At 38.7% G+C, this 19,148-nt stretch overlaps 1 protein-coding gene and 1 pseudogene across 7 annotated transcripts in view; both read right to left on the reverse strand.

The window, feature by feature from the left end:
• Positions 1–19,148, reverse strand: part of NSF (N-ethylmaleimide sensitive factor, vesicle fusing ATPase) — a 171,584-nt gene that overhangs the window by 42,988 nt on the left and 109,448 nt on the right. For all 7 annotated transcript variants that reach the window (XM_017871607.1, XM_017871611.1, XM_017871606.1 and 4 more), the window contains 3 exons: positions 12,745–12,840; positions 7,431–7,587; positions 4,570–4,703 (listed from right to left, as the gene is read on the reverse strand). In XM_017871607.1, coding sequence (XP_017727096.1) covers positions 4,570–4,703; positions 7,431–7,587; positions 12,745–12,840 — 387 coding nt within the window. The remainder of the gene's footprint in view (positions 1–4,569; positions 4,704–7,430; positions 7,588–12,744; positions 12,841–19,148) is intronic.
• LOC108529366 (vesicle-associated membrane protein 5 pseudogene) lies at positions 449–1,183 on the reverse strand (annotated as a pseudogene).

Below are 19,148 nucleotides of genomic sequence, written 5' to 3' on the forward strand. Positions count from 1 at the left end.
ATAAGTAAAATAACCAGTACACTTCATTGATTTCATATTATATCCCAGGCACTGTGTGATACTTTACAGAAATTACCATCAAATTCTCATAATAACCCTATAATGCAGCTATTGTCTTCATTTGACAGATGAAAAAACGGTGGCTTATAGGTTAAATGACGTATCCGAGGTCATTCGGCTGGTCAGTGTGGAGAGCTGAGCAAGCCCAAAATCTCAGTCATGTTATGCTACTCTAGTGAAGAAAAATCTAATAAATGGGGGCAGTAATTTCCCTAGTTTGGTAGTCCTATGGAATACTGTTTTATATAAATTTTAAGTTTTAGTTATTATGGCTACATAATAGCTATACCTATTTATGGAGTACATGCACTATTTTGATACAAGTATAAAACACGTAATGATCAAATAAGGGTAGTTGTGAAACTCATTAAGCATGTATCATTTATTTTTGTTAGGAATATTCAATTTCCACTCTTGTAGTTATTTTGAACTATACATAATTTTTTTTTAAAATCAAACAACAGCTTTTACTGAGCTTCAGGCGGGGCTGGCCCCGCATGGCCAGTACAGCAGGGTGCCCTCGAAGGCCAGTCTGTGACGTGACAGGAAATGCAGGGGTGCACACGTTGGGGCTGCCTTTTGGCACTCATTGGGGTGGGTCAGGGTAGAGCAAACACCAAGGTTCTCTGGAGATCAGAACTGGCCAGAGCAGCCACCTTCTCCCTCACAACCAGCTGAGTCAGTCCCCAGGCCCTGAGGTGGTACCTGCATCCTGGTCCATGGGGCATTACTGGTGTCACTGCTCCGAGGGAAGAAGATGGCCAGCCACTCAATCAGGATGATGAACAGGCCACCACCCACCACTAGCCCCAAGTAGATCTAGCAACGGATGTTCTCCCAGCACTTCGTGTGGACCGGGGTCTTTGTTGTCTTGCTGAAGGCTGAGCACATATCCAGGAGTTGGTCTGAACACTGCTCCAGTTCGGCCAGTTTCCCATCATGCTCCAGGATCTTGTTGAAATTGTTAAGCATGATTTCCGTCACCTTGTTTGCCTGTCACTGGCACTGCTCCAACTCTTTCCCTGCCATCGCCACCGCCACCACACCCTCTCCCTGAACTATACATAATTTTATTTTTTAGACAGAGTCTCGCTCTGTCGCCCAGGCTGGAGTGCAGGGGTGTGATCTCGGCTCACTGCAACCTCCCCCTCCCAGGTTCAAGCAATTCTCCTGCCTCAGCCTCCTGAGTAGCTGGGATTACAGGCGTGTGCCACCACACCTGGCTAATTTTTGTATTTCTAGTAGAGACAGGGTTTCACCATGCTGGTCAGGCTGGTTTCGAACTCCTGACCTCGTGATCCCCCCACCTCAGCCTCCCAAAATGCTGGGATTACAGGCGTGAACCACCACGCCTGGCCCATGATTTTTAAGTATAGTTAATTTATTGTGCTGTTGAACACTAGATCTTATTACTTCTATTTAATGGTATTTTTATACCCATTGACTATCTCCTCCTTATTATCCCATCTCCACTACCCTTCCCAGCCTCTGATAACCATCATTCTAACCCTACCTCCGTGAGTTCAATTGTTTAGTTCCCATATATGAATGAGGACATGTGATATTTGACTTTTTGTGCCTGGCTTCTTTCACTTAACATAATGTCTTCCAGCTCCTTCATCCATGTTGTTGCAAATGACAAGGATTTCATTCTTTTTAAATGGCTGTGTTATAGTCCACAGTGTATATGTACCACATTTTCTTTATCCATTCATCCACTGAGGGACATTCCGGTTGATTCCATTCCACTACTGTGAATACTGCTGCAATGACCTTGGGAGTATAGATAACTCTTTGACACACATATTATTTACAATTATGAAAAAAACCTGGAAACAACCTAATCGTACAACAAAAAAGGGACTGTTCAGATATTAGACAGCTATTAATTTAAAATAATACTCAGATAAGCTTTAGTTACACTGAAAAAAGTTCATAATATTTTAAGTGAAAAAAGCAAGTTTACACCAGTATGTTTCAATGTAATCCCCAATATATAAGGGAGGGGTAAATGTGTTCATGTGTATATGCGTGTCTGAGTGGTAAAGAGAATTGAAGGACAAACATGAATTTATTTTTATTTTCTTCTGTTCTTTCTTGTATTTTCTAAATTATTTCTGTAATTAGAAAAAGCTACCTTATTTTCTGCACTTACAACAAAAGAAAGGTTTTCTCCAGAAATATAAAACTTTATAAATTATTTGTGCTCTGAAAAAAAAATAAAACATCTTCTTCCCATCCTCACACTAAAAATGGAGGGGCAAGAACAGTAGTGGGAGGCAGACTAGAACTTATACTAAAGAATGACATTTACATTTCATTTTCAAAAACAACCTGGAAGACTTAGCATCTTTAGACTGGTTTAAGCCCTCAGGCTTTTGTCAACCTATCATTAGGTAACAATGTGAAAACTATTTGCAGGGAAAGATTTTGTAATATTCCTAATATATTTCCAAGACACCTATGCTTCATTCTTTTCTCTTTTCTGAACTTTAATTACAAAGAATAGTATTTTCCCCAAGGAAAACCAAAATTCTAATATAAATTTATTATACTGCTGAAGCAGAAATCGTTTTTATAAGTTTAAGAGTGCACAGATGATCCGGGCAGTGAATCACGAATTAAAATAATTTTGAATAAGCTTGTATGGGCACTTATTTTTATACTCCCTTGCCTTCCACTCATCTAAAACTCTACCTTGAAAGGCTTCAACAATTTGAAGATTAAATCATAAGTTATTAAGCCATTAATTTAACCATTTAAGCCTCTAAAATCAGCACATATTACCTTCCCCTTCAAGTCAATTTGCAAGAGATTAAAATAATAAAATGATAATATCTCACACTTACAAAGTAGCTTTGATCTGCAGAAGCCTAAAGTACTTTTAAAACTTTATAGAAAACTAGGACCATCCACCCACATCTCAGAGTACATCTGAGGTAGAAGCTGGCAGCTGGTGGAAAGCAATGGAGTAATTTACCATCTGCAAAGTTGACTACTACTTTTGAAAAAGCACAGGAATAGATGATTTAGGAAAATGCAAAAAGAATTAGCTATTCAATAAATAAATGGGACATTCAACAGCTACAGATTTCAAGGGCTGCTATTTAAATTTTTACCAGAAGAAGTGGGTTAAGGGTTCCCATCAGAGGGAAAACAAAAAAACAAAGAAAAACAGCCCTACCTACTCTAGGGAAATTACTGGTCCCCATTATTCTATTCGGATTTTCCTGGGAAGGACAGATACTACTGGTTTCACCTCAGAGACAGAATATGATATTATAAGTTCTTTTTGAGTCTGGCAATATTTCTCTTTCACACTCAATTTCAAAGATTTTTATGTATTTCTCTGGACTCTTCAATGTTTATGCCTGGAATCCTGCTACAAGTTCTGCTTCCTCCATCCATCTGAAGTACCCTGTGCAATTTTCTGCCACCTGCAGAAACAAGAGACTAGCTTTTCAAGCTTACATTTTTTGGGAGTCATCTTCCTTTTAAATCTATTTCTCCTCCTCAATCTCTTTCCCAAAGAAACACCGAAGAATTCTACACTACATCCTTATAGAGCGAATACCTAAGAGCAACTTAAAAGAAAACTCTGAACTGTCTTTACTAGGTAGCACTTCAATTCTCAAGATTCTTTCACCTCATTCTGATTTTCCCGCATTTCTTGGACTTACACAGTCAGTTCATATCTATAAAAGATCAAGCATGAAAAAAAGAATTTAAATAAAAGAAATACTTCAGACAGATATAATAATTTCTTGACTGGCAGTATGCAAAATTAGAATAGCAATGGAAACATGATCTAACAAGTAAGATGGAACAGCCATTTAGAGTCTTCATCATTGATTTTTGTTGTTGTTGCATGGCACTTGCTTGAATGTGAGAGAGATGGACCAGATGGTCTTACAGTCTTTTCAGCTCTAGGATTCTATTCTATGCTGTTCTAACTTCACTGATGGTATAAAGTGGCCATGTTAATTAAGAAGGTGATGAGTGGCACTTGGAGAAAGGAAGATGGATGAGAACTGTATTAAGTTACCAAGCAGATTTTGATTATTGCCTAATATAAAACTATCCTTTTGTAGGGATTCCTGGGACTATTTTCCCATTGATATATCTCTGTCTTCCTCAACTTAATTGACCCCAAACAGTTCAACTTTGTACCATAATGAAAGAACTTTAAAAAATCCTAAATGAATTTGTCCCACTTTATTCAAACATTTTCAACTATGACTCTTTTAATCAAATTGATACAAAACTAGGAAATGAAACTTAATATGTATTAAAGCATAATTTAGAAGGTAAAGGTACTCAATAAAATACATTACAAAGTTAAAAAATCTAAAACAGTCACTGTTTCCCCCCAAATTCTGATAATTTGGTTCCAATTGAGAACACAGTTGCTATGGGTTTATATGTCTACATGTACAAAGGCATATATATGTGCACACACACACACATTTCAAGAGATAGGAAATTAAAATGAAAGTAAAATCTTGATACCTTCTTCATGGCCTGACATTTGGCTGTTTCAGAAAAGCCAATCATTTTATCAGGAGAACAGATCTTGATGAACGGGAAGTTGGATTCCTCTGCAATTTTTGCAGCTAAAGCAGTCTTCCCACTGTGAGGAGGGCCTGCACAAAGACATGAGCAAGTCAGGGGAAAAAAGCCAACCTAAGCAAAGGGAAACAAAACAAGTTTAAACTTTTATCCAGAACATACTGAGGTCTTGACTAGTTGCTCATTAACATTTCCTGACACAATTTCACAGCAGACATGTTTTCTCTTATTTATTAGCAACTAAACTTAACGAACTAATTAGCATTTCTCAAAAGTATGGAGAAATACATGCCTCCTGACATTCTCACATACCCTTAATCTTTCAAACTTTTGGCAAAATATACAGAGTATAAGGGTTTTGCTTCTTAAGAGAATGCATTCAAATGCATATCAGTACTTACGTTATTAGTTCTATCAAATCATTTGTCTAACAAAAAAATACAATCTTCTTAGGAGCTGATATTGGGGGCAGGGGAAAACTGCCTTATTAGAAGCAAATGTGATGTAAAAAGCTAGAATTCTAAAGACTCAGGTCTTCTCATAAAGGCAAGCAAATCTACAAACTTACCTACATTTAGACATCCCTGCCTTCCCTTCCCTGTTTTGGAAGCTGTGTCCCTCATTCAACCATAAACCAATCAAATCTTCCTTCCCATCTTCTCAGGAACCTGACATTACTGATTGTTCCTTTCTCCAATATACTCAACTTCTTCCTCTTCCCTGAGGCCTTTCCAAAAGTGTTTTAGCATGTTCTAGTCTATCTGACAGTTTATTAAATAACAACAAAAAACTTTCTGGGTATCATACCCCTCAACACTACACCTTCTTCTCCCTTCAAAATGGAACTTGCCTATGTAATTATTTACACTGGCTGCTTTTGTTCCTCACCTCCCACCCATCCTCACTAAATCTTATGGCTCCCAGCCCCATTACACTGAACAGGCTCCCATCAAGGTCACAAATGATCTCCATGTCATCAAACCCAACAAACACTTTGGTATCTTTTTCAGCCTCTTAGGAGCATTTGAAACAATTCATAATTTCCCTCTTTCTTAAAATATGTTTCTTTTCTTGGCTTCTGTAATACACATTCTCTCTTTCCCCTCTTTCCTCTCTGGTTACTCTTGCTCAGTCTCTTTTGTCAATTTTTCTGCTCTGTTTAGTCCTTAAGTGTTAACATGCCTCAGAGACAAGTTCTAGTCCTCCTTTTCATCTCAACCCATACCCTCACCGTAAGTGATTTCATCCACTCCCATGGCTTCAACCACAGTCTTATATACTGACAACTCATGAGTCTACTGCCAGCCAGACCCACATATCCAACAGGCAGATCAACATTTCCGATTTACTTCTCCTATATGACCCTTGAATTTAACATGTTCAAAACTGAACCCATCAACTTTCTTCCAGAAATCTGCTTTCCATTAGTGTTCCCAATCTTAGTAAACAGCACCATTTACCGGGCTGTGTATGCCAGAACCCAGGGGGTCATGTTTGATGCCTCTGCCCACATCCAATCTAACAAATATTTCTAAGTTTCAGCTTCCCCACCTACAAAATAGAGACAACAGCAGCATCGACCCTTGGAGGACTTAAGTGGGGTTTAAATAAATAGTATGTGCACAGTGCTAGTAGAATGACTGGCAAATAGCAAGGGCTCAAAAAATGTTAGCTTAATTATGATTGACAATAATAATGAGGTCATTTTAACTCTATCTCCTAAATATTTCTAATTAGTCTACTTATCTCCATCTACACTACTCCACATACTTCAAACCACAATCGACTCTCATTAAGACTAATCCAACTGCTTCTAACCATTAGTCTCTCCTGTATCTTTTTGCCCCTCCAATCCATTCTCCATCATAAAGCAGTCATGATGATGTGGCTTCACTGCTTAAAATCCTACAAATGGCTTTCCACTGCCCCTAAGATAGTCTAAATCTTTAACATGGCCTACAAGGCTTTATATGAACTGGATTCTGTCTGCTTCTACAGTCTCATGTCAGGACAATCTCCCTTTCTGTTTCAAGCTCCTTCCTGCCCAGGACTTACATGCTCTGCTTCAAACATCTTCCCCAGTGACTTTGCCTGGCCAGAGTCTCCTCATTGGTCAAGTTATGGCTTAATATGTTTCTCTCAGGGAGCTCTCACCCCCCAGACCTTTAAAGGTAGTTAGGTTCCCTTGTCATGGGGCCTCACTGAACTTTTCTGCTGTCATACTAATTATAACTGTAAATTAATTATTTGTGAATGGAATGTTCTTCCCCTTTTGTCTGTCTACTCAGTAAAATCCTAACTGGTCTTTCAAGGCCTAGATTAAATATCATCTCTAGTTTTCCCGACCACCCCTATGCAAAATGACTTGTATTCACACAACTTTACACATATATACTGTAGTCAGGAATTTCTTTACACTGCCTTTGTTCATGACCAGACTGAATGAATACTTGAATGTCTTTGTATCCCCAGCAACTAGTTCAATGACTAAAATACAAGTACTCAGTAAATATTTATTTAATTGAATTGAAGCTATGTGGCATCATTCAGTGTATTAAGTGCCACAGAAATACAGATATAATCCTACAAGAAAACTAGTTACTATCATTCCTCAGTAACATTCTACCCCAAGAGAATTTTAATTTGTATACAATATTGGTACATAGACTGGATTACTATTTTCAGATCAAGAACAAGGTTAAAAATGGGAAAGAATTCACTTTTCTAGAATGTGCCTAAGGGCTTTTAAAAAATGCTGTTTTTCCTTTAACTTTTAATGCCATCTCCTCATTCGTCCTCACCTTCCAGAAGCACGCTGACCAATGGTGTGCGGTCACTGTTCTTAGTCTGCTGCACTAGCAGCTCCCCATCATCTAGAACTCGAGTAACTGGGTCACCCCATTTGATGATACCGTTCATAATGTAACTTGCATAATCCTCTTGGTTTGTGCCAAATGCCTATTAAGAAAAAGGACAGTTTAAAGCATTTTGAGCATTAGTGTTAAAAACTAAAATATTTAACAGTATAAAAGATGAGTTATAATTCGTACATGCTAAAGGTATTGATCACTATCCCATATTAATATAAAAAGCCTGGAAAGCAAAACAACTTGTATAATTTATCATTTAACTTTTTTCCCAATAGGAAAAAAAAGGCTGCTTTTAGTGACCTCATGGAATAAAAACAATGGATTCTAGGCTCAGAATCTACGAGAGCTCAAACCCTCATAATTCCTGAGAGAAAGAGTATGTTCCGGCCGGGCGCGGTGGCTCAAGCCTGTAATCCCAGCACTTTGGGAGGCCGAGACGGGTGGATCACGAGGTCAGAAGATTGAGACCATCCTGGCTAACACGGTGAAACCCCGTCTCTACTAAAAAATACAAAACACTAGCCGGGCGAGGTGGCGGGCACCTGTAGTCCCAGCTACTCGGGAGGCTGAGGTAGGAGAATGGCGTAAACCCGGGAGGCGGAGCTTGCAGTGAGCTGAGATCAGGCCACTGCACTCCAGCCTGGGCGACAGAGCGAGACTCCGTCTCAAAAAAAAAAAAAAAAAAAAAAAAAAGAGTATGTTCCAATGTGCTTATTTTTATCAACAGTATGCAGTTTGAGGCTGTTCTGTTAAGAACAAAGGAAAAATGAGATTATGGACTTAGAAATTAGAAACAGCGCAGTTGACAAATATACTACCTTAACACTGACTGCAGGTGCTATGGATTAACATGAGAATACAAAATGGTAATGAGAAGATCATGTTCACATCAACTTTGTGGTAGGGGACATAGTTAAATGGCACCAACGTTAAGTTTATATGTGTAAATACAAGATTTAGGATGAGATAGAAATGAGCAGCTGTAATGAAAAGGATATAAAAGCAATTAATACAGAAAATAATTCTATTTGTGTTCACTACATATTGGAGCTTAAATTGCACCCTTCTTCATTTTCAACTTTTAATCTCAAAGGTTATACCTCCCATCAAAACAGCTACCAAAAGTAGTCAATAACTTTAGTATTTACAATTGAATTGGATTTTCATGAGGTTAACAGAATAGGAAAACATAACCTACCATATGTAAAGATCATGTACATGTAAAGATCATGTATCTTGAGAATTTTAACTTTTTAAATATCATCACAGCCCTCAAAAAGTCAACTTTTGATTACCTGATGTATGGAAGAGTTTTAACAGTTCTTCAGAACATGCACCTCACACAAAGCTGTTTTTGTAACACTGTCTCTGAAACAGTATCCAGTGATCTCATATCTCTATTACTTTGCCACAAAATAATTTTTCAGACCACTTTTTAGGCAGTCTCCTTGCATATACTGGTCCTTTGATTTCTGAATACAGAGGAAGGTCCTCATTCTTTGGCCTGGATATGGCAAATTCTGCAGTAGTGTAAAAAGTAATGATGAGCCTAATTCCTACTGGCCGAATGGTTATTCTAAGAAATTTTTACGGCTGGGCGCAGTGACTCAAGCCTGTAATCCCAGCACTTTGGGAGGCTGAGGCAGGCAGATCACCTGAGGTCAGGAGTTCCAGACCAACCTGGCCAACATGGTGAAACCCCATCTATACTAAAAATACAAAAATTAGCTGGCTGTGGTGGTGTGTGCCCGTAATCCTAGCTACTTGGGAGGCTGAGGTAGGAGAATCTCTTGAACCCGGGAGGCGGAGGTTGCAGTGAGCTGAGATCACGCCATTGCACTCCAGCCTGGGAGATAGAGAGAGACTCCATCTCATTAAAAAAAAAAAAAAAAAAAAATTATAGGCTGGCTTTTGTCTTTAATTGTTCCAGTTATATACTCCAAGCCTCACAGCAGAAGCTTCAAGATACCTGAACCATAAAACAGTGCCTCTCCCAAGATACATAACGTGTATATCTTCCTTACATATCCCATAACTTCATTTTTTTGGTTTTATCCTCCAGACCCTTGCTGCAAGATGGGTGAACTTTGAGGACATTATGCTACATTAAATAAGCCAGTTACAAAAAGACAAATACTATGATTTCACTTATATGAGGTACTTAAGATTACTGAAATTCATAAAGATGGACAGTAGAATGGTGGCTGTCAGGTGTTGTAGGGGAGGGAAAAAAGAATTATTGTTTAATGGGTATAGAATTTCAGTTCAAGAAGAAGAAAAGAGTTTTGGAGATGGATGGTGGTGATGATTACACAACATTATGAATGTGCTTAATACCACTGAACTATACATTTAAAAATGATTACAATGGTAAACTTCATATGTATTTTAAAACAATACAAAATTGAGAAAAAAGTATATAAAGAACTTGTATCAGTCAAATAAGCAGTACAACAGAAAAATAGGCAAAAGACTTGAACAGTATTTCACACAACACAAGTGTGGTCAATTAACATATAGAGAAATGCTTAAGTTCTTAAGTAATAACTAAAATGCAAATCAAGACTGAAATGAGATCTCATTTTACACCCAACTGAATGGCAAAAATCAAATCTGAGGCTGGGTGCAGTGCCTCACGCCTGTAATCCCAGTACTTTGGAAAGCCGAGGCAGACAGACAACCTGAGGTCGGGAGTTCAAAACCAGTCTGGCCAACATGGCGAAACCCCGTCTCTACTAAAAATACAAAAATTAGCCAAGCATGGTGGTGGGCACCTGTAATCCCAGCTACTTGGGAGGCTGAGGCAGGAGAACTGCTTGAATCTGGGAGATGAAGGTTGCAGTGAGCTGAGATTGCACCACTGCACTCCAGTCTGGGTGACAGAGTGAGACTCCATCTCAAAAATAAATAAATAAAAAATAAATCTGATAATACAAAGTGTTGGAGAGGATGCAGAACGGATATCTTTCACAGTATTGGGGGCAGTGCTAATTGGTTCAACCACTGAAAAATGTTTTTTTGAAAGCTGGACGTGCATATATCCAACAACCCAATAATTTTATTCCTAAATAAGAGAAATTCATTCAAGAATGCTTATGACAAATCTTTTTTTTAATAAAAAACTGACAACATTCACAATCGACAGGAAAATAGATGAACTGTGGTGGTCACACAATGGAATGCTATTCAGCATGAAAATGAAGGATGTTTAGTTATAAGAAATCATATAGATCAGCAGTACCCAACCTTTGTGGCATCAGGGACCAGTTTCATAGAAGACAATTTTTCCATGCGGGGGAAGGCGGTGGTTTCGGGATGTTTCAAGTGTATTACCTTTTTTTTTTTTTTTGAGACAGAGTCTCGCTCTGTCACCCAGGCTGGAGTGCAGTGGTGCGATCTTGGCTCACTGCAACCTCTGTCTCCTGGGTTCAAGTGATTCTCCTGCCTCAGCCTCCTGAGTAGTTGGGATTACAGGCACACACCACTATGCCCAGCTAATTTTTGTATTTTTAGTACAGACAGGGTTTCACCATGTTGGTTAGGCTGGTCTTGAACTCCCGACCTCATGATCTGCCTGCCTCGGCCTCCCAAAATGCTAGGATTACAGGCATGAGCCACTGTGCCCGGCCCAAGCACACTACATCACTACATTTATTGTGCACTTTATTTCTATTCTTAAATTGCAATATATAATGAAATAATTATACAAATCACCATAATGTAGAATCAGTGGGAGCCTGAGCTTGTTTTCCTGCAACTAACTATATGGTCCCATCTGGGGGTGATGGGAGACAGTGACAGATCATCAGGCATTAGATTCTCATAAGGAGTGTGCAATCTAGATCCCTCAGATGTGCAGTTCACAATAGAGTTAATACTCCTATGAGAATCTAATGTCACCAAAGATCTAACAGGAGGTAGAGCTCAGGTGGTAATGCGAACAATGGGGAGTGGCTGTAAATACAGATGAGGCTCACTTGCTTGCTGCTCACCTCCTGCTGTGTGGCCCATTTCCTAACAGGTCACGGACCTGTACTGGAGGTTGGGAAATCCTGACATAGATGACTCTTGGCAATAAAATATTTAATAAATAGCAAGTCCCAGATAACTACATACACCATATCTTATTTTACACATCATGAAAATACAGACTAATAACAGTGTGTCATAAAGATTAAGATGAATCTTAATGGACCTGAAGTCCATTTAAGAAAGAAAATCAAACACACACTCTTTAAGAACTGGGACTTTCTACAATTTGTTTTTGTATTAACACAGGACTCTAAACAAAAGTTACTCAAATGTTAGTAGTTGTTTTATAGGAAAATGGGTTAATAACCTTATACTGCATTCTAAAGCTCAACTATGACTATTTTGAATGCCTTTTAAGAAAACTGACACTTTTTTTTAAGTCTTAGAAACTACAGTAGTCAGAGAAACTGGCCGGGCGCGGTGGCTCAAGCCTGTAATCCCAGCACTTTGGGAGGCCGAGGTGGGTGGATCACGAGGTCAGGAGATCGAGACCCTCCTGGCTAACACGGTGAAACCCCGTCTCTACTAAAATACAAAAAACTAGCCGGCGCGGTGGCGGGCGCCTGTAGTCCCAGCTACTCGGAGGCTGAGGCGGGAGAATGGCGGGAACCCGGGAGGCAGAGCTTGCAGTGAGCCGAGATCGCGCCACTGCACTCCAGCCTGGGCGACACAGCGAGACTCCGTCTCAAAAAAAAAAAAAAAAAAAAAAAAAAAAACCAGTAGTCAGAGAAACTAAATGTATTGAGCAAGAAAAAGGGATGCCTTGGAGGAGGCTGAGGAGAAGAAGGAGAGAGAGAGAGAGGGGAGGAGGAGGAGGATATGAGCGTTAATTTTAAATATCCTAATGACTGACATATGGAAGATGGACTGAATTTAGGTTTCTGTAGTTTGGGATTGTATAAGAACCAATCAGAAAAAAAGCTCTAGTTCAATATAAAGTAAAACAACAACTGGAAAGTCTCAAACCTGAATGGCCTGCCTTACAAGATGGTAAGCTTCCTATCATGAAAATATTTAGGTAAGTAATATCACCAGCCACTGGGATTATTGTACAGATGTTTGCATACTGAACATTTCCAATATTAAGATTTTCTCATTTTATGAAACTGCATATGCCATAACCTTCCATAATACTGGGTAAATGGCACTTATTTTTCTCCTGAGTTATTATCATTACTTTTTGGCCTATATATCACTCAATGGGCATACTCACTGGTTTGATATCATTCTCCAAAGAAGCAAGGAAGTCTCCTCTCGTCACCTGCAGGCTTTCTGCTTTCTCCATGTCCACTTCCACTTTAGTACTGGCCTAAGAAGAGATAAAAACAAAATGTAAGGACTTCCAAGATTTAAGAATAGCTAAGAATAATTTCAGTTTAAGAACGTTAACTCTTGAGGATTAAAACGCATATTTTCATACATTAAAAAATCTGAAATATTTGCAAATCACATATATAAGGGATTAATATCCAGAATACATAGATAACTGCCAAAATTGAACAACAAAAAACCAAATCAAAAATGGGCAAAGAACTTAAACAAACATTTCTCCAAAAAAGATATACAAATGGCCTTAAATAAGCACATGAAAAGATGTTCAACCTCACTAATCATTAGGGAAATGCAAATCCAAACTACAAAGAGATTTCACTTCATACTCATTAGGAAGGCTACTACCACAAAAACACAGAAAATAAGAAGTGTTGGTGAGGATGCGGAGAAATCAGAACCTTTATGCACTGCTGGTGGGAACGTAAGTAAAATGGTTCAGTCACCGTGGGAAACAAAAATATGGTGGTTCCTAATAAAATTAAAAATAGAATTATCATATGATCCAGCAATTCCACTTCTGGGTCTATAACCCAAACAACTGAAAACAGGGTCTTGAAGAGATATCTGTACAGCCTTGTTCATGACAGCATTACTCACAATAGCTAAAATGTGGAAGAAATTCATATGGCCATTGACAGAGGAACAGAAAAACAAAATGTGTTACGTACACACAATGGAATATTATTCAGCCTTAAAAAGAAAGAAAATTCTGACATGCTACAACTTGATGAACCTTGAGGACATTATGCTAAGTTAAATAAGCAAATACCGTACAATCCACTTATATGAGGTTCCTGGAGTAGCTGATATCCAAGAGACAGAAGGTAAAATGGTAGTTGCCAGGGATAGGGAGAGGAAGGAATGGGGAGTTACTGTTTATGGGTATGGAGTTTCAGTCAGTTTTACAAGATGAAAAGAGGTCTGGAGACGAAAGGTAGTGATGGTTGCACAACATTAAGAATGTATTTAATGCCACTGAATTGTACATTTAAAATGGTTACATGGTAAATTTTACTTTTTTTTTTTTTTGAGACGGAGTCTCGCTCTGTTGTCCACGCTGGAGTGCAGTGGCGCGATCTTGGCACACTGCAAGCTCCACCTGCCAGGTTCACACCATTCTCCTGCCTCAGCCTCCCGAGTAGGTGGAACTACAGGCACCTGCCACCATGCCTGGCTAATTTTTTGTATTTTTACTACAGACAGAGTTTCACCGTGCTAGCTAGGATGGTCTTGATCTCCTGACCTTGAGATCCACCCGCCTCGGCCTCTCAAAGTGCTGGGATTACAGGCATGAGCCACCGCACCCAGTCAATTTTATGGGTATTTGAAAACAATTTTAAAAATTGGAATCAAATAAAACACATCTCTCAAATTCACAAATACATATACCCTTTGAACAAGTCCACTTCTAGTAATTTATCCCATATATTCACAAATGTGTACAAAGTTACATGTACAAGTATATCTACTAAAGTAACTTGTTATGAAAAAAGACGAGAAGCATATTAATAATGTCTGCCAAGAGGGGATGTTATGTAAATTAGAACACATCTGTACCAAGGGACACCATATAGCCATTTTACTCATGAGGAATGAGTAAGAAAAAATACATACAGAGAGTAAGAACAGTGAAAACCCATACAAAAAGAAAATATATACAGACATGAAAACACAGTCATACTTGGCTGCGTATCAGAATAACCTCCAGAGCCTTCAGAGATATACAGGCACTCAGTTCCATTCCCCATAGCATTTTGATTTAACAGGTCTAATAGAGGGTCTTTATAGTTTTATCAAGTACCACAGGTGATTCTGGTACTGAACCAGGCTTAAGAACCATTACTCTAGGAGACCAAGAACCTAAAACTCTGATTTGTATTAATACGTTGTGCTTCAGAATCTACGTGCCAGCTCCAAATAGTCTGCTTACTGCACCTGGACCTAGCATTTAGACATCTGGAGAAGCATCAAGGCCTTTATCAGCACTTGGAGCTGCCTGGACCTGATGAGTGATTAAGATACCAACACGTGTTTTAAAGCGACTGGGCTCACTACCAATAGCACAAAGCAACACAACCTAATTTTTAAATTGGTATCATGGCTTTGAAAAAAAAAAAAAAGCATCTTCAAAAAAAGCTGACTATGAAACAAAAGCATGTTAAATAAATATCAACCTCCCATCAATTATTATGAAATATGAGTCATATATTTTTTTTTAGGAAGAGGCTGCGAGACAAATGAAATGACAGATAAAAAAAAAAGTCACCCTTGTGGGATAAAAAGAACTATGTCAGGAAGCTGGGTGAAGATGGCAAACAGAACACAGTTATTTATCTTCCTCTCCGCCCCAAATCCCACAAAATGACAGAAAGTGAGACAGAAAGGCTACAAAGCATGAAAGAAATATCCAGAAGTTTTAACTGTGATCTAACAGGATTCTCGGAAGGAGCGAACAGAAAGAGTCATAGAGAAGAAACAATAAAAGATAGAGGAGAAAAAATTTCCTATAGCTGAAGAAAGGTGTGCCTCTGCAGTTTAAAGGGTTCAGGGAGTGATGACTGGGATAAATGAAAAGCAGCACACGATGTCCAGACCCACTGTTGTAAACTTTCAGAGCACCAAAGGTGAAGAGAAAGTCCTAGAACTTTTCTGAGGGACAAAAATAGATTTCCTGCAAAGAAATCAGAATGAGATTGGTATGATAGCTCTCACCGGCAACACCAGAAACTACAAGACAATGAAACCATGTCTTTGAAAAGATATTTGGATGGCTACCCTAGAAAATGATTCTTTGTGTGTATAGGGAGGCAAGTAAGCATTTTCACAACAGTACTATTTTCAACAGCCACAACCAGAAATAATCCGTATGTTAAATGAATTATTCATTAATTCTATTTACTGAGTACCTACCAGACACCAAGCCTGTTCGAGGAACTGGAGTCATAGCAGTAAATAAAACAGAAAAGGTCCCTGTGTTCATGGATCTTATATTTTCCATTATGTGGCAATATTCTAGAACACTCTGCATTTGTCCAAAATAATGAAGGAGACTTAAATATATTGACACAGAAAGCTATCCAAGGAATATTTGCAAGTGAAAAATGAAAACTGCAGTATAATTCTATTAATGTTCATTTTTCTAAAAAAAGCATACATGTATATGAATGTAAATATTATATAAAGAAAACAAACTTCAAAGATATATCCCAAATTCTGGCTAACTCCGGAGAGTGAAAGGAAAACAGTGTTAGAGATGGCCTTTCTCACTTTTCCCTATATGCTTTGACATTCTTGAATCTTTTACTAAAAGAATGCCATCCCATCCATCTATAACTTCTTTTTTTTTTTTTTTTTTTTTTTTTTTCTGAGACGGGAGTTCTCGCTGTGTCCGGCCCAGGCTGGGTGGCAGATGGCTGAATCTCAGCTCACTGCAAGCTCCGCCTCCCGGGTTTACGCCATTCTCCCTGCCTCAGCCTCCTGAGTAGGCTGGGACTACAGGCCCGCCCGCCAGGCCACGCCGGTCTAGTTTTTTTGTAATTTTTAGTAGAGAGGGGGTTTCACCAGTGTTACGCCAGGATGGTGCTCCATCATCCTGACCTCGTGATCCACCGTCTCCGGCCTCCCAAGAGTGCTGGGATTAGCAGGCTTGAGCCACGTGGCCCTGGCCATCATCTATAACTTCTATACTTTTATTTTTTTTAATTTTTTTTATTTTTTTTTGAGACTGAGTCTCGCTCTGTCACCCAGGCTGGAGTGCTGTGGCCAGATCTCAGCTCACTGCAAGCTCCGCCTTCCGGGTTCATGCCATTCGCCTGCCTCAGCCTCCCGGGTAGCTGGGACTACAGGCGCCGCCACCTCGCCCGGCTAGTTTTTTGTATTTTTTAGTAGAGACGGGGTTTCACAGTGTTAGCCAGGATGGTCTTGATCTCCTGACCTCGTGATCCGCCCGTCTCGGCCTCCCAAAGTGCTGGGATTACAGGCTTGAGCCACCGTGCCCGGCCAACTTCTATACTTTTAAAAAGAAAGTAAGAAGTAACAAAGAGACAAATATTTTACTTCAATAGAACAATTAACATTTAAATTATTGGGCTGGGCACGGTGACTCACGCTTGTAATTCCAGCACTTTGGGAGGCCGAGATGGGTGGATCATGAGGTCAGGAGATTCAGACCATCCTGGCTAACACGGTGAAACCCTGTCTCTACTGAAAATACAAAAAATTAGCTGGGAGTGGTGGCGGGCACCTGTAGTCCCAGCTGCTTGGGAGACTGAGGCAGGAGAATGGCGTGAACTCAGGAGGCAGAGCTTGTAGTGAGCTGAGATCGCGCAACTGCACTCCAGCCTGGACGACAGAGCGAGACTCCCTCTCAAAAACAAAAACAAACAAACAAATAAAACATAAACATTTAAATTATTAATAGGGCTTATATTGGCACATATGAGGCATTTGATAAATATTAATTGCATTTATTTGGCATTTCTAAGTTTAAATAAAGAAAAATGGGCCCGGCACAATGGCTCACACCTGTAATCCCAGCACTTTGGAAGGCCGAGGCAGGCGGATCACCTGAGGTCGGGAGTTCAAGATCAGCCTGACCAACATGGCGAAACCCTGTCTCTACTAAAAATACAATATTAGCCGGGCATGGTGGTGGGCACCTGTAATCCCAGCTACTTTGGAGGCTGAGGCAGGCAAATTGCTTGAACCTGGGAGGCAGAGGTTGTGGTGAGCTGAGATTGTGCCACTGCACTTCAGCCTAGGCAACAAGAGAGAAACTCCATCTCCAAAAAAAAAAAAAAAACCAGAAAAAAAGAAAAATGGTGTCACAGGAACCAAGCATATCCATGAAAGAATTATGATAATTAATAATAACTGTCTATAGTTCTTCATAGTTTATAAAGTATGCTCATATACACTATCTAATTTCATCATATCACATTATCTCATTTCATACTTATACAAACCTGAAGGTTTTCATAAATTATAAAAGGCAGATACAGGATTTCCTTCCTAGGTACCCTTATATAAAAGTTTTAACTCTGATTCTAACTTTTGATACATCTGAAAGGATTCTACAAGATACAAACTCAAGTCAAAGTGAAGACAGGAGCTCTGACTGAAACATTAAAATCTCAACAAAGCTACCAGCCTCACTTTAAACACCTCCTTCCTACACAGGTTTAGGTTTTACCATAATATTTTGCATTCTGATTCTCTTATAGTAAAATCGAATTCAAATGACAGATACATACAGCAGTATGAAAGAAAATCTTGCCCATCTTTCAACATTTGCCAAAAAATAAGATAGATTTCAGGACTGAAGCTGGTATAAAACTTGCCATTTTGCTAATTATTAAGAAAAGACTCACCCAATTAATTGCTGAGTCCTTTCTTAAAAGTGAATTAAGATGGGTGTGGGGAAGAGGTATTTCAGAACAAGCTGTTTTCAGCCACACAAGGAATTCTATAAATTACATAATTGTAAGCAATGAATATTCCAATTGTAAATTATTCCTACCTGCTCATTAAAATAAATTTTCTAAGGACTGCTCTTAGTTGACTTTTAGTATTTTATCAAAATTTGTAAAATCTTATTTTAAAAAGTCTATATTTCTGAATTTTACTCGTTCAGAAAATCTTTTCTCATTTGTTTGAATTAGCAACATTTTCCTGCATTTTATTTGTAACAGCTAATCAATATAGAAGAGGCAGCATCTTTCAGCTTATACCTGCAGAAACTAATAAACTTGTATTTCAACACTAGCAAATATCAAGTGGTCACCCTTAAATTTCATAACCTTTTAAATCTGACCTTTCAAAGTTCTTATCATTCCTCTTAAATTAAGGGTAGAATGACCTTAACCAATCAAAATTCTGCAAAAAAATAAGAAATTTTATGAAATTCTGTAAACATAACTTAGAGCTTTGACTCACGTGGAAAGCGTGTGAGTGTGTATGTGTGTGTCCTCAGTTTATTTCCTCACAACAGATTAGAGAAAAAATTTGGGTTATGAATCTTCTCTACCTGAAGCAGAAATTTCTTTCAGGATAAAACAACCAAATGTCACATGAATTTTAGTTGACTGCAATCATAGGTTCAAGTACAAATGACATGAACAACAGGTGTTTATGACCAGATTTTCCACTTGTTTCAGAAACCCTGAAAAAACAGTTTAACAGGAAAGACTTGTTTAGTCCACCTGACTAAATCTTTGTTTAGGCCTCAATCTTCTGAAAAGGAAGCAAAATAACACTAATAACGACTTTTAAAATACAAAGAAAGAA

Source organism: Rhinopithecus bieti, unplaced genomic scaffold (assembly GCF_001698545.2).
Source record: "Rhinopithecus bieti isolate Rb0 unplaced genomic scaffold, ASM169854v2 scaffold_6904, whole genome shotgun sequence".
Classification (NCBI taxonomy): Eukaryota; Metazoa; Chordata; class Mammalia; order Primates; family Cercopithecidae; genus Rhinopithecus; species Rhinopithecus bieti.